The sequence below is a fragment of the Cynoglossus semilaevis genome, chromosome 8 (genome assembly GCF_000523025.1).
Source record: "Cynoglossus semilaevis isolate Cse_v1.0 chromosome 8, Cse_v1.0, whole genome shotgun sequence".
In the NCBI taxonomy this organism is placed as follows: domain Eukaryota; kingdom Metazoa; phylum Chordata; class Actinopteri; order Pleuronectiformes; family Cynoglossidae; genus Cynoglossus; species Cynoglossus semilaevis.
The window spans coordinates 6,144,937-6,172,052 of NC_024314.1; the positions used below are offsets into that span (position 1 = coordinate 6,144,937).

The 27,116-nt window shown below is 41.8% G+C and overlaps 1 protein-coding gene across 1 annotated transcript in view; it reads left to right on the forward strand.

Moving 5' to 3' along the window:
• The first annotated feature begins 8,729 nt into the window (after nucleotides 1-8,729).
• The window catches only part of LOC103381827 (glutamate receptor ionotropic, NMDA 2C-like), a 33,227-nt gene continuing 14,840 nt past the window's right edge, over nucleotides 8,730-27,116 (forward strand). The window contains exons 1-7 of the mRNA XM_017034880.2: nucleotides 8,730-9,543; nucleotides 16,951-17,302; nucleotides 17,739-17,837; nucleotides 24,957-25,022; nucleotides 25,448-25,636; nucleotides 25,760-26,100; nucleotides 26,495-26,609. Of these exons, the coding sequence (XP_016890369.1) occupies nucleotides 16,967-17,302; nucleotides 17,739-17,837; nucleotides 24,957-25,022; nucleotides 25,448-25,636; nucleotides 25,760-26,100; nucleotides 26,495-26,609 (1,146 nt within the window). The 5' untranslated portion in view covers nucleotides 8,730-9,543; nucleotides 16,951-16,966. The remainder of the gene's footprint in view (nucleotides 9,544-16,950; nucleotides 17,303-17,738; nucleotides 17,838-24,956; nucleotides 25,023-25,447; nucleotides 25,637-25,759; nucleotides 26,101-26,494; nucleotides 26,610-27,116) is intronic.

The window sequence follows — 27,116 nt, forward strand, 5'->3', positions numbered from 1 at the left end:
GCGTCCCCCCGGCCGCTTCCTGCGGCTGCTGCTGCTGCTGCCGCCGCCTGTGTAGTCACGTGTGTGCTAGAGGACGGAGCTGGCATGTGCGAGCACACAGGACCTCAATCAGAATCACAGGTGACCCAGGGTCCTGCTGAGCCCCCTGGGTTTGACAGAGAACATTATTATCAGTTTCCCTCCACCATAAAATCGACCAAAGGTTGAAGGAGTGCAGTGGCCAGGAGGAAATGACCTTGAAACTTCCACCATATTTAGGTCAAATTTTATGACCTTCTCTTTTCAACTCAACACCTTTCTTCTTCTGTTAGACTTTTCACTCCTCTTCCTCTTCCTCACACACACATCCTTCTCTAATTCTACCACAGTAACAGGGAACATAAAATGTGATAGTGATACTGATCAACTGAGCTACAAAGCGTCCACACGGGCACATACACACGACAAGCACCACATAGATCTGTATCCATTTCCTGGAAATTCACAGAAACCTTATCTACACACACAACTCACGCTGGCATTAAAAATAGTCAAGTGTACTTCCTAAAAATGGAAAAGCTTCTTCCTGATATTTCACTTCTTGCTCACTGTTTACGTCCACAGTCTCCCTCCCTGTCCTGACTGGAGTGACATAAACACTGGGGTCAAATCTGCTTCATGCAGAAAGTTCACTGTTAAATTACCATTGTTTTATTTGGATGTCAAGCTGTTGGCAAGTGGCAGCATGGACTCCAACACAGAGAGTGGACACACATGGCAGTGAACTCCAAACAAGTTAGGAAGTGTAATATTTAGGGGTGACTGTGGCGATGAGATCCCAGGTGAGTAATACACAAAAAATACCAGGCGGTGGGAAAAGGTCCAGAGGCCTAAGAGCAAAGAAACACAGGGAAGAATGACTTTGATGAAGGGACAAACAAATGTTTGATGTTAAAACCAACATTTCACCAACTGAGCTGTGCTAACACTGAAGCTGAAATCCTCCTTCCTGCGTATCGAAGACAACGCCCACAGGTGCTTTGGCTCAACAGCTCTGGAATTCATAAAAACAAAAACGGTTTTTCTCTAACCCTAACACACTAACTTTGATGAAACAGAAATAGTTACACCTGCACTCTTTTATTTTTTTCAAAGCATTTCAGTTCTGAAGCCCTTTCATTAGAAATGTGACATTTTTTCAAGACCCTAAAAATAAGTCCTGCCGCCTGCCCGTGTTGCTTTTAAATTGACTTTCGATAGATCTGTGAAATTTATCAGACAGTACGTGCAGGAGAAGTAAGAGCAGCGGCCGCCAGGTCAAGCACTTAAATATTAAATGTACAAAACAACGTGAACTTTTCTTGATAAAAGAACGGAGCTTCATCTAATAGCTGAAGGACAAAATAAGTAAAGAGCAGTGAGACCTGACCTCCACTGACCCTAGGAAAATATGAACTGATCAAAAGTGCAGCGGACCATAACAGAAACTAATAAGAGAACAGCAGCGGCAGCAGCAACGTGACACATTAGTAAACCAGCCATATGCTACACACAGAACACCGTAAATACTGACAACTGAACCGATTCTCTGAAAAACTGCAAACCATTACTGAATAAACCATGAAGTCAATTCTGCAGTGAAGTCTTTTACTTGTCAACACTGTCTTCCATTTCATGTCTGTTGTACAACAAGAATGGACAAAGGTTTTTCTTGATATCCTACAAAGCAAAGAGAACAAAGAGCAGTATGTGGCCCGGGAGCCACAGGTTGTGGACAAAGAGAATCATAAAGACTTTTGTGTTCTACTGATCAGATAATCAGAAAACACTGAGGTATTTACCTACTGTACATACACAAAAATACATTGACAATACAAGAAAAACTCAATAAAACACAGCCGAGTGTTCTGATTTATTATAAGGAACTTCACAGCTCCCAGTAGATGCACTCTGAGTTAGTGAGGCCCAAACCCTGAGAGCTTCACTGAGCACCTGAGGAGACTGTGTGCTCTGCATACATTGATGAAATGAGCATCAGTGACCTTCCACTCTTCTTCTTCTCTTCCCTGAGGTGTTTCCTAGCCTTTAACCTGAACACACCTCCTTTGATTCCTTCCTCTGCTCTCTTCTCCCTGGAGGACAACTCTTCTTTCTCCCCACACAGAGGAGTAACTGGGGTGGAGGAACACAGAGAGGTGACAGTGGAGAGGTGTTCCTCCACCCTCACACCCCCCCCCCCCCCCCCCTGTTATCATCCTTCTTTAAAATCATACAATTGTATAACTGTTACAATTAATGAGGCGTGATTATAATTGTTTGATCAAGTACAGTATATTTCAACAACAAATTGACATTACAATACTGAAAACAACTAAATAATAAGTGGCCCCAGTGGTTCCCAAAATGGGGGGCGGCTGCATATCAGGGACGAAGCAAGTCATGTGGACTACAATCTCAACTTTTCTTTTTTCTTCCCCCAGTGGTAGAAAAGTCAAGAAGGAATTAGAGTACTACTTCCAACAAATATTGAGTTCCTTTCTCATGCAGAGGTCGACCTAAACATCACAATGATGTCACTGTGTCTAAACCTTCTCCACAGTCACCAGATCCTGATCCAATAAAAACCTCGGAGAGGCTGTGGAACAGGAGATTCACACAATGGATTTGCAGCCCACAAATCTGCCGTGACCAAAAGGATGCTGAAATATTTCAAGCATCACGTCGAACGTGTGTGAGGAATAACGATGTCAGTTCTGAAAAGAGAACGTCATTCAACCTGGTACGAACACGGTGTACTTAATAAAGTGAACAAAAAAAAAAAAAAAATAGAAAAGAAAGAAAACAGTTGTAGAAATGAAAATGTGTGGCTTTGATGATGGATCTTTGCTGCTTCAAAAACACAACTTTGATGATTTGTTCCAGCTCTGACTCTCCGTCTACTTCACACATGAAAGTCTTGGTTAGTGGAGACACTGAAATGGAACTGATCTTAAACTCTGCTCCACTTTTAATTGCTGGTGAGTATGAATAATATTTAATACAAAATTCTTTCCAAGGTAAGAATAAAACCATTATTGCTTCCAATTTGAATTCTAATCTTATTTTTGTGTGTGTCTAGTTTGGTCTCCTTTTATTTGTCAACCATCCCTACGACCTTTACTTCAGAGCAGAATTGAAATTTTTACAGCCTCTGGAGGAGTGTGCCACTTTGACATATATATGTCGCTCTGGGGCATTAGACTGGAACAGATGACAAAAAGACAAATGAAGAGAGAGAGAGAGAGGGAAGGAGAGAGAGGGGGGTGGGCATCTTGGTTGACTATGACTATGTCAGACTGTCAAGGGGATTTTAGGCAGAAGAAAAGTGTAAAATATCTGTCATCTCCGCCTGAGGGTGGAGTTTAACAAGAGTAACAAGCCGACATCTCCAGTCTGCACACGTGAAAACACATGTGACATGCGTGCACGCTCTCTCACTCACACATTCTTGTATGCCCGTGTGTAAAATCTTTATCTCATGAGACATGGTATTAATATCTGGCAGGCTTTGAAATGTCAGCCCGCCTCAAACAAGGTGCCCAATGACACACATTTATTTATGGATCACATGGACACTTTTTGTCTCATTCTGATCTTGAGCTATTTTTGGTTTTCAAAGTGTCCTTAGAAGAAGAAGGAGGAAGACTAGGAGGAGGAGGAGGAGGGGATGGACAGAGAATGCAGATGTAAAAACAGAACCAGTGCTGAAGAAGCTGGACCAGAGGTAAAAACTGATCAGCCTGAGTGAAACCCTGAGGGTTTGATATTTTAACCCAGTATTTAGACCAAAACGTCCCTCAGGAAGTGTCTTCTGTCTCTAACTCGGGGCTGGGTTCAAGGTGTTGCACATTCTTTTACAAAAAACCACAGACTGGATCTAACAATAAAGTTGTAAATGTTCACCTCCGTCCTCTGAACTGATGGAGTCTGTTTATTCACCATCTCTGCTGGTCTTTCCCTCTGACTCTCTGTCCTCCTGTTAGTATTCACCTCCACTGGTCCACACATCAGTCCAATCTCCAGAGCTGTTTGCTCATTGAGTGATGATAGCCTGTTTAAACATCTGTCCTCACCAGTGTATATACACACACACACACACACACACACCCAGAGATTTCTCTGTTGTGTGATTTAATGTCTTACTATACACTAGAAGCTAGTGTTACTTTGACCAAAGGAAGGCAGGAAGATGTTAGCTAAAGGTCCAAAGAAAAAAAAGGAGGCAATAATATCAGGCCATTTAAATAAAAGACAAAACTTTAGTTAAACTCCAAGTTAGTCAAACTACAGCTGTCAAGACCAGAGGCAAAGTGTACGTGAATTCAGTAGCTATTCAAAAATACATAAATGTTCTAGATAAAGAAATAAGGTTCCTGAAGTTGAAAATAACAACAACATTTTAATAGTTTCCAGGACATTCCAAAAACTCTATAATCACTATCAGTTTTAAGAAAAACCCCAATCATATCTGACGTCTGAAGTTATTTTCTAACTCATTTGAAGTTGAGGATTAAGTTGACCAAAAAAAACCCAAAAACGATCTTTTGATGATTACCTTTAATACCTATCATTTTCAAGCAGCAGCAGTGACTGCAGCTCTGCTCCCAGCATGCCTGATGTTACAATCCTATTCAAATGTCACACGTTGGCTTCTGCTGTTCCTGTAATAGAGGCTCTGACTTTCAGACTCGCTGCCTCATCTCTGCCTCATCTCTGCCTCATCTCTGCCTCTCTGTTCACTTGTCTAGTTCATTTTTGCCTCTTTTGCAGCATGACATTTAAAAAATTGATCATGTGAAAGCCTAAATTTGTTAGAGATTGCTGTGCAGATCAAATCCCTTTGTATTTGAACCTCGTCTGTTTTACATCGTGGCTCCTAATTGTGCAAATCAATGTCTTCATTTTACTGATGGTTCTTTCTTTCAAGTTGTGTTCTTTGACAAGCACACTGGTTCACCGATAAAGACTAGAACCTGATCTTTAATTCAGAACTGTTGTCTCTGGAAGGTGATTTTCCCGAGTGTATAGATTTTGCTGTGAAAAATGTTTTCTGTGCGGCTTATGCACGCATCCAACCATAAATCTCCAGGATTGATTCTATCTGTTTATTCACTCTTCAGTTACAAAGGATTATTAATGTGCTCAACGCAGCACATCAGTAATGTTGCAGTTCAATGTCTTGGCCTTGCTGCTACCTGCAGCCCATAAGCTGACAGAGAGAAAGATTAGGGAGTGATGACTGCAGACACCTTCCCCTGAAGAGCCGGCAGGTTAACTCCGGGGCGGAGGCGCAGCTGATTAAATGCTAAGCAGGAGGCCGCGATGCTTACGCTGAACAATGAAAGAGTAAAGTAGGAAGTGGAAATGTTTATGTAGAGGCTGAGTTGACATGATGTGTAGTGGCTGTGAGAACCACTCAACACTTGAGACTGTTAGCAATCAAGTCCTGGCCTGGTGTCACCGACACATGTAGGAAGAAACAAGCAATGCAAAGCAACAAGCCTCTGTATTTTATAGCTCATTGAAGAGCAATTGTTGGTATTTGAACCACTGAAGAGAAGTAGTTTCACATTCTAAGCTGTGTGAACTGTGAAGCCATGAGGTTGTCCACGTAGACCAGGAGAAGTTGCCTGCCTAAGGTGGCCAGCAGGCTTGGTCCTGTGAAAGACACGTCCATTCAGACAAAACAAACAAACAAAAAAACAAAAAACAAAACAACAGCAACTTGAATAACTTTCCCTAAAAATATCCAGACCTCTGGCACGATAACACATTTAGTCAGATGTGACCATGAACCAGCAGACATGTCTGGACCTGGAGGAACGCTGTCTCGCCCCTGGCAGGGAGCACTGAGATGAGCTGTCCAGGGTCCTGAATCCTTAGTCACAATTGGATGACAACTTCTTAAAGAACCAAAACGTGGCTGTATTTCTTTTGTTTTCCACTTCAATTGGATGACAACTTGTGTTTTAATCTTAAAGAACCAAAACGTGGCTGTATTTCTTTCGTTCCCAAACTCTTCTAGATTTACGTCCTACAAACAGCACATTCTCACCTGACAGAACAATGACTCTTATCAAAGCTTCTGTTTTGCAAAGATTCATTTCTGTTCAAATATAGCATTCAAAGAGATCCTTAGGACTTCTGTATATAAAGACGAAACATTACTGGCTTTATTACGAGAAGATTCAGGTGTTTTTTTATTCCTAGAGAAACTAAATCTATGGAAAGCCATAATTCGAAGTTCCAACACAAGATGCCTACAGTATAAATCCTGCTTGACGACACTCAAATTTGTTGAATTAATTATTTGCCAGGCAGCCTGTAAGCTTTTCCCAGCGAACATAATTTTGTTACTTGCTGAATCAATCTGAGTTAATCTGAGGATCTGATCGGCTGCTGGTCCAGGGAACATATGTTCGCTGCTGGCTGGGTTACGCACCATCCGGATTCTGAGAGAGCGAGAGAGAGAGAATAAGAGGAGAGAGAAAAGGAGAGGAAGAGAGAGTGAGGAAGAGGAGGAATGTGATCCATTGTCTACATCCATTCATTAAAGATATCACTCTCCCTCTTTACACACATACAAATATAGCCGCCTTTGTCACACAGCCCACATCTCAAACACTCTATTTTAACACCCTAATGTATTTATAGTCCCGTGTTAAAGGCCTGTCACCTGACCAAGCAGCCAAGAGAGAGAAAAGAAGAAATCTGCTTTTATTTGGAGGGAGTGTAACCTACAAAAGGCAGAATTCTTAAAAAGAAACCCTTGAAACGACTGTCCCAGGAGAGAAAATGAAAGAGAGAGAGCGAGAGAGAGAGAGGGAGAGCGAGAGAGAGACAAACAGAGAGAGAGAGAGAGAGAGAGAGAGAGCAGTTTGTCTCTGGTATTAACGTTACAAATGTGTCACTGATAGGAACAAGGAAGACAGGAATTGAACCTGCCTTTTTGCCCTGCTCTGAGCACACACACGCACACACACACACACACACACACACACACGCATACATGTTCACATAATTCGAGAAAAAAAACCACAAAGACTTGTGATGGACAAATTCATTCTTTCCTTCCTTTCCTGCTGCCTCGCCGGCAGATGATTGCCCTGTCACGAAGCATCTGTGACAGCAGCAACATAACACCATGAGACACATTCATATGGATGTAGCAAGTTCACGGTCGTATTGGCTTTGTCTGTGCGGTTTCATCTGTTTCTGGCCTTGACTATCAGCCACAGGTACATGCAGTCGTTTGAGTTGATTTTAATGGTCGGCTATATGATACATGGGTGGGTTGCTGAGCTGCGCCCCTCAGCTTGAGGCTCACTGGTCCTCTTTTTGTGTTGTGTTTATATCAGTCCAACGATTAATCTAAAGGAAGTATTGGATACATAACGATTAATCATGATCAGAAGTAATCATGAATAATTATAATTAATCAACCAAGACAATTTTTCTTTTTCTGCCAGAATGGAAGATGATGGTGATGTTGGTGTTTCACAGCTGGGGCTGCATCACTCCGCTACATTTGTATAAAGTGATCAGACATGAATGAAGTGAACTGAATCCCTGAAGAATTTAGAAAACCTCCCACGCAAGGCCATTTCTTTTACACAGCAAATACTTTGTTTTTTTGGGAGGAGAAAGCCCATATTGCAGAGTGTGCAGCCTTCAGTCTCCACTGTTCACTGTTACTGGAGCATTGTCACATATCTCATGATAACTAGCTTGTTAAGAAGACTTTAAGACTGGAAAAAAGTCTGCGAGCTAAACAGATTACTTTTTGTGACTTTGAATCTCACCCATAAAAACCTGTTTGCAGTGAGCTTTATTGCTGACCTTCCTTTATAAAACCAGTCTGTGCAATACACTTTATGGGCTGCTGCCTTGTGTATATTCTGTCAACAAAGGATTTGGAAAAAAAAAGTTTATACACTGAAACAACACTTAAATCTTGGCAAGCGTGCCCTGAATGAAAAAAAAAACTATGCAAAAATAAAATCCATTTTAAACCTGTTGAAAGTGAATTATGAACAGGTTTGGAACGAAACAGCAGAGGAACACAGTGATGTAGTTTAGGGAAAATAATACATGACAGGATGAAGGTGAACAACACAGACGGAACAGGAGCAAAAGTGGGCTGGGAGAAAAGGAGGGGTTGTGGGGAAGTGAGTGAGAGCGCAGAGAGGAAGGGAGGCAGACTAAATCCTCACACTATTATTATCAGGACTCACATGCAGTCCCTCCTGTGATGGAGTGAGAGCAGAGAGAGAGGGGGAGAGAGAAAGAGAAGATGAGTTAAAAAGGACATGGAAAGCAGGATTACCAGTCTGACAGCACTGGCAGATGAACGTCAGCACAACGTTGTGGGAGGGAGAGAAAAGTCTGGTGGAAAAAAAAATCTGTGCAACAGGATGAAGACCTGCTAGTGCATTGGCGGGCGACCCCGCAGACCTGCCATCTGTGCTGCTTTTCTCTCCACGTTCCCTTTGCTCCATCAACCAACATCTGGATCTCCTCACATCCGTATGGATCAGAGAGCGAGGAGGAGCCAACCCCCCTAAAATGTTATTCTCTCCTTACTCTTCTTGATCACACAGGACCAGAGGAGGCGACTCATCGCCAGAGGGGATCCCTCACTGTGGAGTACCATCGTCAACAGCTGACAACTGCACCAGAGGAGGGAAAACTTTTCCTCCAAAGATGCAGAGCCTCGCAGAGGACCAATCCGTAACAGTTTGTGAGATCTCCTAACTTCCTGTGGATTTGTGGAGCCGTCTAGCAGCTACCAGGATCATGGATATGACAGACAGAGGTGGCAGAAAGAAAAGAAAGGAGAAAACGCTGGAGAAAAGACACTGCTGAAGCCTGAAAGGGATTCTGGCTCGTCTGCTAAAGAGGCATTCTATCATTTTCCTCCCCCTTTGGCTCCTCTCATTTTCTGACCAGCGGGGAACCTGAAGGATACAGACGTAGCTAAAGACAGTGGGTTTATGCACATATGCACACACACACCCACACCCACACCCACTCAAATGGCTTGGCAGCTTGTCTCTGGGCTCCTGCACCTCTCTTCTTCTGTCACCCTTTCCCCCACATTTTCCTTTTTAATTCCTTTTTTGGTAACTTGTCTTCACTTTCTTGACCACTTGTAAAAGTGCTCCGCGTGACACCCACTAAAAGGAGAAGTGAGAAAAGGGTGAAGAAAGTGAGGAGGTAAAAAGAGATTTTTAGAGTTGCACACATGCACTCGCTGTCACGTTGTGAATTCCAGCAGGGGAGGGTGCAGACATCCAAAGCTGCCAAACACACACACACACACACACACACAGGCAGATACAGAATCACACACAAGTCCCAAACACTCACAGTCACAACACAGACAAGGACCTGGTCTAAATATTAACCACCACAGGTGCTGAGAGCAAAGAAACACAGGGAGTAGAGAGACAGACACTTGCTAAGACGCAGCTGGGGGTCGATGGAGTGGCATGAGTCTAAGGTGGATGGCAGCATAGAGCGAAGGTAAGTCTGAAACACACACTCAAACAGGTTAACACAACTACTTTGGTCTGGACACTGCCATGACATCCACATGTTATAACACCAGAAAAAGTGTGTTATTAAACAGCACATAGCTTATCTCCCCCTCCTGCAGGGGGTGCTATTTCAAGTACATGACCCACAAAAAAGCCAACTGTACGGCTGTGCACCCAGGGAACTGTTCAGCTGTATTTCACCAATACATTGTGACAGAACTTTAATACCACCATGTACTGATACATCGACTACTACATAATATTTGTACATACTGTACATACTGTATATTGGGTCTCAAAGTCAATAACAACACCACACATGGTTGTAAGTAAGTAAGTAGGTCATTTTAGACACACACGTACAAGCCGTACAGTAGAACTACCTATTAATAGTTCCTGGACATCACCAGTACCATGAAAAAGTGGGTGTTTTCTCTATGCAAAAAGTTCCTCATTAATGAATCTGAAGATACTCTCTGACAGAACTACTATTGTTGTTGTAGTACTACTATTGTTGTCCTGCTACTTCTACTATAGTCTTCCCTAGGTTTTGATATTTTTGAAGCCCAAGTATAGCTTCACCAGGAACACACACATTCTTGCTCACTTTCACTTTTGTCATTCTGTCATTGAACCCCGATCCAGCGAAAAATGGAAATTCATAGGCGTACGTACAGTAAGTGGTGGGGACAGATACAGAGAAATCAATAAAGACAGACTAGATTCCACAAAGGAGACGCTGCGGGGGAAGATGAGTGTTGACACACAGTGTAAGTGCAGTCATTCTTTCAGTTCTCATAAGTGAAGAGTTTTCTCCAGAGATCGCTCCATCTGCTGCTGACAGAAACAGAGCAGCCAGTTGTTATTCTAACAGGAAGTTCTTTGAGAGGAGGTATTAGCATTTTTCACTTTGGCTGTCCTTGCAAAGGTGTGCATTTCAAATGTGTGTCTGTGTGTCTCTACAGTATGTGTGGGCACACACACACACACACAAGTGAAATGAATTCACTCTCTTACTGATTATGGATGTTATAGTTGGATCGTCTTAGCGTCCAATCGGTTTTCTGGTGGCGTCCATTGATTTGTGCCATACGTCTCGTCCAGCAGCTGTAATTCTTCTCCATTAGTAACAAAGCTATTAGTTCCAGTTTACATATACTGTATATTACGGTGCCACATCCATGTAGCATCTAGGAACGGCTGGTTTGATGGCCCACATTTCTCTGGAGGACGTTCAGACAGACTCATTGATTATAAGAGAGAAAAAAAAAATCATTAAGAATATGTTAATGTTCCTTTCTCTGTCACGGTTTTCTTCTAATTCTTGCACAACATACACATAGTTTTCAAGGTTCGTAGTCACTGCAGATGTAGTAGAAGTACATAACTAAATAAAATACACATAAAGAATAAAAAGGATTAAATGAAAAAAAACAAAACAAACCAATCTACATCAAGTACCCACGTCTCTGCAGGTGAGGCAGCAGATTGGGTGTCACTAGGATTTATTTGATTGCTTTACTTTTGACAAACAGAGCACCAGACTGGTCAAGACATGTAGACCCCACATCAGCATTACTCATCCTGGACGATGCATCCAGCCCACAACAATTTCCTGCAGAGCTGTTTGATCTTTATGTGAGAGAGCAGGGGCCCGCGGAGAGATGAGGCTACAATGTTCCCAGATTAGCTCCTAATTGTGATAAATTTACGAGACCAACGTGACGTGCCGGGGTTTCGTGATAAGCTCAGGGGTGAAGAATGACACGCTCATTTGTATATATTGTGATCTTAATTTGCATGTGCGTGGTTTACGGCCGTGGTGTGCGCACACACAGGCGTGGAGATATGAGAGCTGTCTGTGCAATACTTACAAATTGGTCTGTCTTCCAAAAGTCATCCAGGAGGAGGAGGAACGAAAGGAGGAAGAGAAGGGTGGAGCAGAGGAGCTGTCTGACGTTGACACGACGTCTGCTCTTAATTCAGCGTCCGTGGTTCAGTCACTGTTGTACTGTTAATGCCATTATTTTTGAGTGTCTGTGACTGGAGTCTGGTGAAAATAAAAAGCTCAAACTCAGGACCCTCCTGACTTCCCTAAAAATAAATGACTGAGATTTGTAAAAATGTGTACAAGGCTTAAACTGAATGATTTACGTGTGCAGTTAAATCTGAAACTCTATAGTCACATCACACCACTGTGGTTGTGAGAAGAATGGCTGAAAATGCAAACTTGCCGACAGGAAGCTGCAGATAATCCAAATGAACTGCTTTGTTTATACATATAATCTGCAGTTGTCTGTGATTTACAAACCCTCTGATTGGATTTAAATACGCTCTTTGGAAAGTGTTAGTTGATTACATTTGTAAACAGGGACCCCATTATTTCATAAAACACCCTAAAATATCAAATTCACTTGGTTAGCTGCCTCATCTGAAGAGTCTTATAGCTGAATAACAGTTGTTTGGGATTCAGTTTCCAGACAAAGACATACTCTATCTCAGTCCAGTTCATGCTGGACAATCTCTCCAGCTCCTCTGAATTTGATGGTCTTCAGGCATGGTCACTGGTCGTCAGTGAAGGTAAAGGAGTGGCTCAACAATTCAAAACTTAGTAAGAGAACATCATAATATGACGTGAGCTCCTTGAATCAAACACGTGTTCACAGGTGCTATGCTAAAGTCCCGCTCTCTGTAGAAACAAATTAGACATCTTCACTGATGTGTATATTTTTGTCCTCAGCTGTAAACAGACCAACGTATGAATCCCTGCTAATGTTTACTCTTCTTTTAAGTTCGTTTTTAGTTTCCAGCTTCTTCGCCGAGGCTCGGTTTTACACTGGGGAAATGTAAATTTTGCTTTTTGGTGCTGAGCGGGACTAGATGACTTGATTTATTGGTGCTTTTTAAATGAGAAAAAAAAAACAGTTTTTGGTGGAAATGATGTTGATTATAGCGCTGAGAGTCAGGCACAGGAATGAGGTCACTGGTGATGAATTGGTCCAAGAAGTCAATGCGAACAGCACAGTTGGGGGATTTGTCACTATGAATGATACACAAAAATTTGATCCAACATCAGTATGAAAATACACACTTGCTTTTACAGAATGCAGGTTAAACAAACCGCTAAATCCAATACCGACTGTGGGGCCGTCACGGGTGGCAGATACTACATCTGTTGTTCTACAGAAACACAGCCATGCATGGAAAAGAGCTTCTCTGGTGCACCTCGTGTCTGAATGTAGTATCATTGAGGACTTTCTAGGAAAAAAACTATCAAAAGGTAAAAAAACACACCCACATTGCTGTCAATGACAATTTCACTCTGGGGACTTTTTTGGTGACTACTACAGTCTACAGAAACGAGGCTGGACACAGGAGAACGCTGATGTTTGCTGTAGCTGTCAGAGCACTGTTCCTGCAGCAGGGACGTCTGTCAGGCTAATACTGATGAGCGCTCTAATTAATGCAATCCAATCAGTTCAAATATAAAAAACAAGGTTCAGGTACTGATGTTGATAATCCTGCAGTGATGACACTCATCCCATCGTGGAGATCCTGTCTGCTCATTTCCTCTCCACCCCCTGGAGATGGAGCACAGGGAAATCTGTTCAATGACTGAACTTTATATTCCAGGAGGAAGGATTTGCAGTACTTTGAGTGATGTAGAGTACTAAAGCACCAAAGAGGTTGTTAACAATGAAGTAAATAAATAAAGTACATCAGTAGTGAAGAGTCTTTATCAGGCTGTTATGTGTCTGACTGTCAGTGTGTCTGTTTCCACTAAATAGGATCGTAAATATTAAGAAAAAAACAGAGGTTTATTATTAGACTACCGCAGACGGTTATTTTACATTTTAATAGCACAAAATAGCTTAGTAGCTCAATGACCAATGATGGGGTCACAACCTGGCTTATATATTCTAATGTCCGAAGTGGAAAAAGGATAGTGGTAAATATTATGAGAATTTAGATTGAGGTTATGAAGAGATTCCACAGCTCTGCGGTTCTATCTGGGGCGACGGCCAATCGGCTGCTACAGAGTATAATCATAGTTTAATAACTGCAGCAGGAAGTTTAAATAAATAATCCAGCCCAAAATGTATGTGTGTGTTTGTCTATTTAAGTGTAATCATGAAAGCATATAAAGAGTTAAATCATTACCTGAGTCCATCTATATTTGAAATTCATAACCAGATCAGAGGCAGTAGAATGTATTAGAACATAGTTAGTGTTTATCTGTTATCTGTCTTTTTGTTTCATTAAAAAAAAAAGTGCGCTTCAAAAAGAGCTTCAGTTGAAAAAGCCTCCTGGTTGAGGAGGAATGTATTCATGGAACTCATGTTAAAAAAGACAGTATTGTAGTTCCCTGGTTGCTGCTGTACAATGTTTGTGTGTGATTGAAACACATTGTTGTCTCTGTCCCCTGTGATCACAGCCTCTCCATGGTGTAATCACACCATTATATTGCTGCTAATCTGGATCAGATACATACTATACTTACTACTCCAATTTACAACCCCCCCCCCCCCACACACACACACACACTAATCGCATGAATCACACATATGATCTCAGCTCCATTATGCTGCCCCTTTTTTCAGAGATTATACTGTTAAATGAACACTTGCTCTCCAGTCATGTGACTCCAGTCACAGCCAGTTGCTCTCTCTTTCTTTTTTTCTTTCACACATTTACTTTGTGACTTAAACTATTGCACAGTTACCAGTTACCTACTTAACTTTCACTCCAGAATCTAAACATGTCTGCAAATGCTAACCCAAAATTGATCTTGTACTCCGTAAGCTCTTTAATAAAATATTTGACAAACATTCATGTAATCCCACTTGAGAATACCAGAAAAATTCACAAAGCGGAAAACTACCCTCTGGGAATTCGACTATTCCCCGAGTCGTGTGGAATATGAATGCAGTGAACAGAAAACCACATTTTTATATACATTTCAGCAATATTGTAGATAGTTTTTGATCATTTAGGAATGATGATATATTTGATCTATTAATCACGCTTGATTATGTCCACGATTATTCAAAATGAATGAAGATTAATGCTACCCTGTGGTTAATTAGATTCAAATCTGTAATTTGACAACACTAGTTTTAAATCATTTGCACTTATTTATAAAAACAGTCAAACTGTTTCAACTTTGACATAAAAACCTTTTATACAAAAACCCTCCACATCCCCTGTTTCATTAGTGGGCTGCAGTACAATACTTAAGAAGGTGATTAAAGTCAGTTCATGAAGGATTTGTGGTTAAAGCAGTGGAGAACATGGTGTTTCTCTCGCCTGTTACCTACCAATATATTCAAGTACGGAATTAAGAAAAAAAAACCAAAGACTTGGTGTTTTCTTTTTGTATTTCAGTTTGGTTATAAATACGCATCAGAAAATAAAAAATGTTCTCATCCCCCGACTTTAATTATGTCAACCTCGAACAACTCTGATCCTTGAGGATACAAAGTAATCTCTCTGTCTACAATATTAATCCAACTGTGTGAAATTAGCAGCGTGTCAAGCTAAGGTTTGATAAATACAAGAGTGGATGGAAACTAAAAGCCACCTGTGATGATTTGTCTTTGCATAAGTTTGCATAAAGTACTCTGTTTTGGATTTATTCAAAACAATAATATGATAGTATCATCTTCTCGCGGCACATTTTTCTTTCAAGTGCTGCTGAGAGGGATGTGCGTTCGTTCTTAATGTTCACCCTGTGCACGTGGGCGGTCAGTTAATAGCCATTTCATAGCTTCATGAAAGTATAATAATCGAGTTGGGAACAAATACAGTGATTGCAGTTGGTCAGGTACGATGCTGTTATAAAGCATCTGCAGTATCTCTAGTGTCAGATGTCCCCCCACCCCCTCAAAAGACAACAAACCCAAACACATGCAGTTAAACTGAATCAAATGTTCTATGTCTTAGACACCAAACGTGAAGCTGTATTGTGAACTTTTCTCCATTATTCCAGCGGTGACCCTTTTATCGACAGAGGGCTTTTTCTATTAACAGAAACCGATTCTCCTTCAAACTGTAGGTTTGTTGCTCCGAGCACCTAAAGCCCAGGAGTTTAAAACCTTATTAAGATAAATGATTGATATGCTAGCAGCGGGAGCAGCGTGAAGGGACAAGTCATGTTAAAGCCAGGGTTGCTTTAGAAGCAGCAGTGAATTAAAGATGGGAGGAGCTGTTAATTATCAGTGTGTCTCTGAAGGCCACAGATCACACAGCCTCCGTACAAAAAAAACCAAACAACTCTGCCCTTAAACCCATGTGTGTGTGTGTGTGTGTGTGTGTCTACCTACTGGTTAGGTGAAAGCCCACCTGTCTCAATCAAAGGTTCAAAAGCATCAATTCACTGGTGAAGAACCTTCAAACAGTGAACGCGTGATTGAAGTGCAACAAATGCAGGAGCCGTGCCTTTTGTTGAAAACAGAGACTGAAACTTAATGAGACTTTTCTTTCTGTTCAGTCGGTGGGAGACGTGGAGAGTACGCCTCCTTTAATACACTCAGACGCTGTCATGAATATTATTAAATACTAAATTACTTTAGTGAGTCTCTTAATGGAAGACTCACAGTTCTGGACCAATCTTTTCAAAACGTTCTACTTTAATATCATTTTTAATAATAATTAATATCAAGACAATAAATGTTTATTTTCACTGGTTATTTGGTTTTTATGTTGTTGTTTACACAGCTCATGAAACCCAACCCTATCCTACTCTGAATTGGCAGCTACACAAATGAAAATACTCATATCGTCAAGTAACCCAAGAGATAGCAGAAGATTGAACCTTGTTGTTCTGTAAAGAGATCAAGTGATGTTTTGGTCTTTAAAAGAAAAGGTTCATGTTGTAGCTGTTGTTGGTGTTGCTTTGTTCAGGGTACAGTCAAACACAATGGTATATCACGTAGACAGTGGGCGACTGAAGTAATGTTGTAGTAATCCAACTGAAAAGGGTCAGAGTTTGGTAGTTCTGACATCCTCCGCGGGTCGTGTCCTCCTCTTGATGAGCGTGCGTTGTTCGCATTTGTGTGTGTGTGTGTTGTGAACAAGAGATGTGTGGTGATGTAGGGGTGATTACAGTCATGACACTGGGGTTTGGATTATGGAGGATTACACACACACACACAAACACTCGTACTGCACATTAACGCATGTACAGACACGAACACACTTGCACTCAAACACACGGTTTTGTTCATGACATGCAGAGCTAATACTGTGGTACAACAGGGTCAGGGAGAGAAGGATGGATAGTTTAGGATGGATTAGGAGGCATTATGTCAAAAATAAAATATTTATTCTTTTTTTCTGTTGTGGTCGACTTCTTCCTCCCTCCCCTCCTCCCTCTTCCTCCTTCTCTTTCCAGGCACTAGGCTGTCAACATGGCCTTCCCCATGGGGCGACCTTCTCCACTCTTGCTCCTTCATTTCCTCCTCCTCCTCTGGTCCTCCAAGCCACTGCAGGCCCGGCCGCTGCTGCTCCACCCGTCCATTAATGTGGCGGTGGTTTTCAGTGGCTCCAGCTACCAGAATGAAGTGAGGGGTCGACTCAGCGGGGAAAACTTTGTCGATCTGCCTGTGGTGGTCAGCCCTGTGACTGTGCTGGTCAATGACACCAACCCACGTGACCTGCTGACCCGCCTGTGTGATACGATGTCAACGGAGAGGCTGCACGGTGTTGTGTTTGAGGACGATGTGGGCTCAGGAGCAGGAGTTCAGGTAAAATGTATTCATCCATTTTTATTTTATTTCTTATTTAAGCAGAAGTATTCTTTGATTCTGCGTTTCATTTTGCTAAAGTTCTACATTTTTAAATGATTTTTGAAACACCTGCTCGGTTTTACTGCCAGTCATCATAAGAATAATCCAGGAAAAACTCCTGCTCTAGATGCATAGACTTTTTTCATTAGAAGGGAGAACCTGCATGTCAGGTACTGATGCAATACCTGACATACCTGACTACTGCAAACACTTCATGTCACTCTCATGCAGCGATGAAGTTGGATTATTGGTTATTTAAAATGTGGGTTGTAATACAACTAAAATGTAAAAATGTTGTGTTATTACACACCACCCACTCTGTACCCCAGATTAGAAATAGCACTGTATGAAGCAAAAGTGAAGTGGTTCAAACATGGGATCTGTTTATCTTCAGGTGGCAGAAGTGGCACAAATCCTGGACTTCCTTTCCACCCAGACAGCGCTGCCAATCGTGGGCATCAGTGGTGGCTCTGCAGTTGTCATTCCCTACAAGGTAAAGCTGGTGCAACTTTTTTCTGCTGTGTCATGATGATGATGTACACAGATGTTTCGGCTGTCATCTATATTGATGTAATGTAAAATTAAACTTGAAAGACAAATAAAAAGTTAACCACTGACAGTGAGCGGAGCCACAGCCGTGATGTAAAGCCTGTCAGCAGCCAGCGTTGGCTCTTTGAAACCTCCTGCTTCAGTCCTAACTCTTCCTCACTGGGCAGCACTTGACATAAAACAACTTAAGTAGGTCAGAGCAGTGAAATCTACTCCAACGTGCACCACCATGAATGCAAATATTTGGATTTGAGCAGTACTGCATTACTGCCATGACCTCAGCCATCGACAGACGTTAGCTCCTCTGATCCCTGGCTGAGGAGACACTTAGTCTGGGGAGCAGGTAGACTTTGGGAGGAGACACAGGTTTAGTCCTCAAAAGGAGAAGTATCAGGTCCTTCTATACCCTGTCACTTAGTCAGGGTTCTTTAGTCGAAGTTGTATTAAGAGAAGTAGCGTGACGTGATGACAGTGAAGACAGTGACGGGGACGTGACACCACATTTGTCATCTGTGATGATCCTAAAATGGTTCCATTCCTTCTTCCCTTCACTCCTCATGTTTGCTCTCATCTTCTCCCCTCCTTTAACTTCTTAACCATCATCAACACCTTGTATTTATAGCAACAACTCTCACACGTAGAAACTCACATGCAAATGAACCTCGCTCACATACGAGCACGTGCTCACACACACAGACACATGGACAAACGGGTGAATTTGTGGACTGGCCAGATAACTAACTGATCTGCTGTCGTGTTCTACTGAGTGGTGAACATTTATTCCCCGAGCAGCACTTTGTAAACCTAGCTTTGTTTGGCAAATTCCTCCTCACCAAAAGTATCAGCAGACACCATGCTGTACCTGGGTATTAAACAGGAGCAGTTGTAGCTACAGCAGAGGGACTGCATTGATTTGGTGTATTTTGATGGAAGAGCAGAGACTGAGAGAGTCAGTGGCAGAGAGAAGTGAAAAATGTGTTGATGAAGTCTGGCTGATAGCTGCCTGGAGAATGGCTTTTACTGTCTGTAGTAACTGATAACGGTCTTTCCATGGCTATACAACAGGCATGTTCAACATCTGGCTCGTGTTCTAATTATGGCCCTTTATCTGAGAGGTTTAATTTGGCCTATATATTTAGTACTATTGTGGTGGTCTAACTGACTTCAACAGTTAACTTCCACATTGTCCTTGTGTTGTCTGACCTGTATTGTCCCAGACTCTATGGTATACATATGGCATTCCTTATGATATGGATCTGCGTATAAAGTATGTCACCGTATGAAACAAAGTGATCTGGAGCCTCATGTTTTTCCTCCATTCATACGGTGCAGTTACTTCCCTCCTAGTCAAATACTTCTTCCATCAACTCAACTTTCTAACTTACTTCTAATATACACCGCCCCCCCCACACACCTTTGCTCTTGAACACATTTAAATCTTTTTTTCCTGCTCTTTTGTGTTGTGGCTGAATCCCTTCAGTGAGAGGTTGGTGCTCTTCTCCCTCTCTTGGAGTTAAGGACCATATTAAACTGTTAATTAGATCCTTCAGGAGGCTGGAGACCCTGAACTCTACATCATTCATCTCTAATCACTGCTATTCACTTGTCTTTTACGTCCATCACATAGTTTGGCAGTCTCCCTGTTTAACCCTCTTCTTTCTCCTTCTCTTTTCATCATCTGCCTTGTCTTAGCCTCACAGGGAAGATTCCAAACTTCAGCTTTTTGGAAGTTCTTCTAAAGCAGATGTGTTACAGTGACAGATCCATTTGGACATGGGCAACATTTGTTTATCAAAAACATTCTCTGCTTTGTATTTTGCAACTAAAAATGTTTATTGCAAAAACAAAACTGTTGATTGACAGGTGTCTATTTATACTCTGCCATGATCCCAAAATAGTCCATGATAATACACTGGCAAAAACAATGGGTCCTAATTTAAAAAGACATACAGCTGCGACCATACTGTAGAGACTGTAGAGTGTTGCCTCAGGTCCTTCGTCTTCTTTACCTCAACACTAATACAGAGCAATGCATTACACAGCCACACTGCAATGGTACACAGCTGAGCAGCCGGTGATATGACAGGAGCAATCTTAAAGGAGTGCTGAGCAGAGTACTTTAGGAACAGATTGAAGCACAGTAGAGTTATGAAACTGGAGAACAGTGGAACGAGGACTGAGCTGATTGTTTACATCTAGTTCTGTTTGCCAGGATCACAAGGTTTCAAAACAAATCCAATCATAGCAGTGTTCACTTGCACAGCAGCACAAAGAGACTCAAACCCTTCATTTCCTTTGACTATGGCCTCACTCAACCCTTCCTGCTCCTCTTCATTTCATGCTCTTTTTTTCTCGTCTACACTGCTTTGTTAGCATCAAGGAAAGACATGTTTTCAGAGATTTTTGTTACAACAGGGCCTGTGGATTGGACAGAGAGAGAAAGCGACACATTTCGGAGTGCATGATTCCCTTAATGGATAAAGACTTCAATAGTGCTTGATTATCAATAGCTCGGTGATGACAAATATCTTTGATGGTGGGTTAAAAAGAAGCAGCCGACATTCAGGACACCTATTTATGGTTCCGATACCAGTGATCACAGGGAAGAGGGTGAGGATGAAAAGATTGAATGGAGATGAGGAAATGCATTTTCTGTTAGATGGCACAAAAGCAAAGACGAGGCTGGGGAAGAAAAAGGGAAGAACTCTTCACTATGAGCAAATTTCTCTGTGAGAGAAGAGAAGGAAATTAGAGGTTAAGAGCGTTTTCTCTTTGTGAGCCACTCTGAGTCACTGCAGTGTGCTAGCTGATCATTAGAGGGTGCTGCATCCAGATGTTGATTAGTGGGAGTAGCGGAGCAGGAGAACGGAGGAGAAAGGGCAGAAGACAAGGCGACAGGTAGAGGCTTCACTGATACGCTGAACTTTAACGATGATAATAACTAATAAGTTAACGACTTCATCTATACGGCATGATATAGAAAGGGCTCCTTGTAAATACGCACAGAAATGGTGATAAATAAAACTGGTGCACAAACAGAGATAAAATATGCAAAATAAAAAGAACAGAAGATGAGGGAATAAAGAAGATACCATTCTGAATAGCAACCTTTCACTTTCACTCTTTAAAATGTCATTTAAAAACAAACAGATACAGTATTTGTGTTTCAGACACTGACAGTGAACATTCAAAATGACAGGAGTCACAGTAAGAAAACTCACTGGGCTCACCCCACTCAGCACTAACTGATAAAAAGGTCATTATGGTTTGGTAAATGCTTCCTTGGTTTTGTTGTAAAGCTGCAGTGGCAGGGCGACATTTTCAAAGAGAACACATTAATTAAGCACATTTAGCAGCTGTTGTCTGATCTGTGCCTGGTGAATCACTCATCACATCGATAGTGACTGATCGTATTTGTAGACAGTGATAAAGCTCAGAATCAACCATGCTGACAGTGTTATGTGTTAGCCAGTAAACAAACACAAAAGTTCTTTCAAAGTGTGAACATGATGGATTTTGGGGGGGAGGATAAATTCTCACGTTTAAATGCCTGACATTATTTATTACAATTTGAAGCCGTCAGTAGAGTTTTATGTATCAGGACCTGCAGCATCAGTGCTGTCTGTCACCTAAGGTCATTTATTGGACTGGAGCGCTGCCATATCTCTCATTGTGTGGTGCCTTCTGGGGGGGTATTTGTAGTGTGTGCACGGGCTGACCTGTTTTTCTGGTGTGTCCTTACTACACCTTCTCCTCTATGTCTATCCGTCTGTCTCCACTCTCCTCATTTTTTGCTTTCCTCTGGCCTTGTGGTCCAGAAACCGAGAAACTCCAGAAGTAGGTCATGTTGATCCCCCAGCCGCAGCACGTTGTTCCCATTTGATTTTTTTTTTTTTTTATCACTTTAAATGAAATGACTTAAATTGCCACCCAGTCTCTGTGTTGTCTTGGCTTGGCCCAATAATTTCAATGAGGCAGTCACTCAAACGGCTAAGGCTCAGCTTTATGATTTCTTTGGAGTTAATGTGAATCACCTGAAGGAGTGGCTGAAGGTTGGAAATCAGTCAGTTTAGAGGTACAATGAAACTTAATTATCTGTGAAAACACAACAGACTTTATTCCTGAAGTGATCAAAGTGTGGCTTCACAGACAGTCTGTATCTGCCTTGTGTGTGTTTCAGGGGTGAGGACTTTAGTTTGTTCAGTCTTAACTTCCACAGTTTTTGATAAGAAATGTTGTTAAACTGAACCCTTTTGTATCTGAAACTACAGAACCAGCTAACATGTGGGTCGTTCTGGTTGACATTCAGATAAGACATCGCCAAGAAGCCCTGTGAGAGAGACTCACATCCATTTCCATTGAGCCGAATAATTGTGTATGCATTCTTGGTTTGCACAAACACGAACCTCAATTATCATGGCTGGCCATAAGCTTTATAAAGTAATACTAATCTAAAATACTAATGTAGTATTGATAAAGATTAGATATAATTGCATTAAAATAGTAGTAGTTTTTGTGTTGACATTCTGATTATAAAATTTATTCAAACAAAAACTCTTTTCCTCAATTTTAGTTCTCATTAAAAATGTCTTCAAATGACGTGTCTTTTCAAACAGTTTTAAATTAAATAATAATAAAGTAACATGAAACCTGTAAAAATATCATTTGATTTACTGAAGGAATAAAATTGAACAGGTCCCTGTGATTACAGAGCTGCTGCAGAACAGTATAATGGCTATAATATATTTACTAATGATCAGAAAATGAATAGCATCAGAAAGGCAATAGCATGAGCTGAATGCTGCCACATGTGTGAAAACACTAAAGACACGGCAGCATGACATCCATTTGAATCCATACGTGTGAGCTACTATGTCAGTGACTCGCCTCCTCTTTGACCGACACCAGTCCTACCACCAAGGGGAAGGTTCAGCCCCCCCCGCCAGTGAGAGGAGTGTGTGAGCAGCCACCATGTCCACCATCTTCCTGTCACATTACCATACGCTCCTGCTGCAGGACTGCTAATTACGTCTGTGTGTGACAGCCACATTGCCAAGGTGGTGAGAAAAGGCGGCTGGAGACGAGAGCTCAGGGGAAGGATGGGCGTGGGTGTAATAAGTAGATAAAAAGGAGCTAATTCTTGATAAGTTCAGTAGTGACTCTAGGTTTCAGAAACAGTGAGTGAAATCCTGTTTGGTTGGATTTGAACCTTACCATCATTCCCTTCTTTCCACTGAAGTAGGACACTGAAGTGTTAACAAGAACATCTAATCCAGGCAGATTATTTAAAAATGAATTTACTGCCAGCAGGATGTGGTTGTGTACCGCTATTTTTAATATCTATTTTGGTGCAAAGCCCAGTGAGTGGTCTAGTGAAAGTGTCTGTGCCTCAAGAGCTTCGTCTCAAACAGGTTCAGACAGAGAAAGCAGTGATAGAATTGACTGAAGGAGAGTGTGGCTGTGATATTCCTGTAGTATTCCTCAGGCTGCGCTGCTCTCTGGGGCTTTACAAACCCTTTGAGCCGTGGGAGAGGGAAGAGCAACAGGATGAAGAGATGACTGTGACTCACCTCTCAGATGAGAGGAGCCTGAGAAGATCTGAGACCTGGTCCCAAAAGACATTTGACAGTCTCTCTCTCTCTCTCTCACTCCATCTCTCTTATACTCCATTTACCACATCTCTCAAGTGCGACTTCCTGTATGCATACGTTACAGTACTTCTTTATGTCCCCTACTTCTATTATAGTATAGCTGTCATATAGCTCAGACACAAACAGCTCATGATTCAGTCTTTCCAGATTATTCATTTTGTAGTATTAAAGGAAATGTACCACTACTACTGTACGTCTCTACTCCTGCAGTCTTGCAATCACTTACATCACAGTTTTTTTCATGCCGTTCACAAAGTTAGGCTCTCAAGATTTCCGAAAAGTTCTGGTTTAAAGACTATGTTGTCAAAGTACACTGTACCACTCTCAAGAATATGAGACATTTTACTACTGGTAATGTAAACAATGATTTCCTGCACAGCTGAGTTTTGACCATAGAACTTTTAACTTAGATCAGTACTTGTACTAATACTAGATTAACATATTCAAATTGTGCCAGACGAGACACAGCTAAACAACCAAAAAACCCCAACATTTTCTGATGCAACTAAATGGTTTCAGTCCAGTTCCTCCTTCTTCACAGACCCCAGTTGTCATCCCAGTAACCTATTTTAATTGAATGAATTATGAAGGACTTTCTGTTCTGCTCTGGTAACTTCCCATCTAATCTGTCACAGAAATACACAAAGAGTTCTTTGGCAAAACAATCCCAGGTACATGTCACATCGGAGCAGTCCTTCGTGACAGAAGGAGAACAGCAGGACTAAGTGTCTTCAGTTCAGTTCTGTCAGTATACGGACAGTCATTTAAATGCTCCCATCAGTGACATCAATATTCAGGTTTCATTTACGTCTCATGAATCTGCAGTTGCGACCTCTTCACTGGAGGGTTCAGTATTTGAACCCATCTGCTGTGAAACATCAATAATATATAGCATATAGTGATTTAAAGACGTCGTGTTTCTAAATCAGGTGCCGGTGTCTCAGCAGCGTCACTTAAGCTTTAGTCCTTTCTTGTCACTGCTTTCTAACTTAATTGGTTTGGAAAGGTCGTTCCACCGCCGCGCCTTTGTGACTTATAGCAGTTATTCTTTTACAAGTTGAAAAGAGATTAAATAATTAAAATACACTATTCGAGGAGTGGTTCGATATGATCCAAATGTTAATATTCCACAGCAGTACTAAAGTGCTCTAGGTTCAGCCCAATGAGCAGCAGCAGCAGACGGCAGTTCTGCTGCGAGAAAAATGACACTGTGCTGAATTACCTTTATGTACTTCAAAGTGTGAGGATCTCTTCATCACTGATACGGCACACTTTCACAAGGGCATATATTTGACATGTTTTATATTAAATTATATATTCAAGATGCTAGGGTCGAAAACAACTGTTCAGATTCAATATTGTTTCACAGCAAACCTCCAGTTATCCTAAGCCTGTTTTGTCCTTGTGTACAGGCAGAGGGATCCTCCTTCCTACAGATGGGAGCATCTCTGGAACAACAGATTCTCTGCATGTTTAAGGTACAACCTTATTACCGTATTAATCCAGCATGGGGACAGAAGTAGAGGTTCAATCTTTACAGGGTTAAGCCAAAGGTTTTAGTATGGAATACAATCTGTAAAGTCATGAAATTTAATTGGATTATAACTGATTTAATATGGTTAAAAAATGGGAATCAAAGAGTAAAAATGTTTTCACGTATATGAAATTATCTTTATTTTCCTGATTTCTGTCCTACTTTTCACAAGCCCACTGACTGCCTCTGGAAATAGAAGAATCATTTGTGAGATAAATGAGAGTCTAATGCCCAGTGTGATCGTTAAAGACACCGTTTGACTTCTAAAAAAGTTCACTGATTCGCTTTGTACCAAAGGTCAGAGTTAAATGTTGATAAAACTATGAACCAAATATACTGTATACGTATTTGTTGTTGTCATTGTTCCAGCTCATGGAGGAATATGATTGGGGAGAGTTTGTGGTGATCACCAGCTTTCTGCCAGGATACGACACCTTCGTAGACATTGTGCAGTCTTACACAGATACATCCTACTTTCTGTGGAACCTGCAGGACATTCTGACTCTGGAAATGTCAGTCGGAGCCAATGACGCCAGAACCAAACGCATGCTGCAGCAGGTACACTGGCTTAAATGAATCAGGTCACAACTGCCCCTCCAATAGGTGTGAGGTTTGAAAACATCTGGAGTTGTGTCCTCTGGTGCTGTGCACAACCACTGACTTGTTTCTTCCTCTCTGCAGGTGGACGCTCAGGTCCTCCTGGCTTACTGCTCCCACGAGGAGGCACAGTACTTGTTTACACAGGCAGCACAGGTGGGCCTGTTGGGGCCAGGCTACATCTGGATCCTCCCTAGTCTGGCCGTCGGCAACCCTGACAGTCCTCCGCCTGTCAGCTTCCCTGTTGGTGTAATTGGAGTGATCACTGAGCAGTGGAGGAAAAGCTTGCGTCAGAGGGTGAGAGAGGGTGTTGCTATTGTAGCCAAAGGGGCTGAAAGCTTCCGGAAACAGCATGGATTTATCCCTGAGGGCCACGGAGACTGTAACAGACCGGCTAAACATTCAGACAACAACACTTTGTTCAGGTAAAACACAGCACTGACGCCTCCTAAAGTATCTATACAGAGCTATAATTCACATTCTTCATGTTTAATAATACACTAGTTTCAACTGTGTTCAGCTGAGTATTTAACGTACTAGTAGGCGTGTTTATTACTGATGTAGTGCTCTTCAAATAAAACCAACCTGCCCTTCAGTAATCATGCCTCACCAATCCCCCGAGGAACTGCTTCCAGTCTCCTGCCTTAGATTAATGCCCATCAGGAGAGCTCAGTGTTTAATTAGGACCTGATAGTTATGTTTGTTTATATGCGTCCTTCATGAATATGTAAAGGCTGTGAGATGTAGACTCAGAGTTTACTGATTGTAATTTCGGCTACATGTCTTTGAGACTCCCTGTCTCCTTCCTGTGACCTATAGGCACATGCTGAATGTGACGTGGGAGCGCAGGGATCTGTCCTTTAACAACCAAGGCTTCCTCACAAACCCGTCCATGATCATAATCGCTTTGGACAGAGAGAGACTCTGGGACAAGGTAAAGAAAACCAAGGGCAGGACAAGAGAAGGACTGGCTCATTAACTGTCCCCCACTAGAACACCACAAGTACACAACATTTCCATTCTTTGTGCATTTTATCCTTCTAAGGAATGTCATATGTCAGTTCTCTTGATACCACTTCTACACACACGGACAGCCTGAGGATATACTGAGAGAGCGACTGCACACAGAGAACTGAACGATCTCACAGCTACAGTTACAAACTCATTTATTCCTGCACTGGAAAGACCAACCCAGTCCATCAGTGTCAGTGTTGTGTGGGGCATGTGTTTGCACACACGTTTGTACGAGCATCAGTGTGAAATTCAGCTGGAGTGAGATTTGGTGTGTCGCGTTTAGAGCTTGACGATACACTTGTGCAGCCAACAGCTTCGCATGTGTCACATCCATATGGCACTGATGCTGCATTCAAGGGACTGGGGACAACCAGACACAGTTGTGAGCACTGTATTATAAAAAGGCATCAAAATACTCCATCCTCCT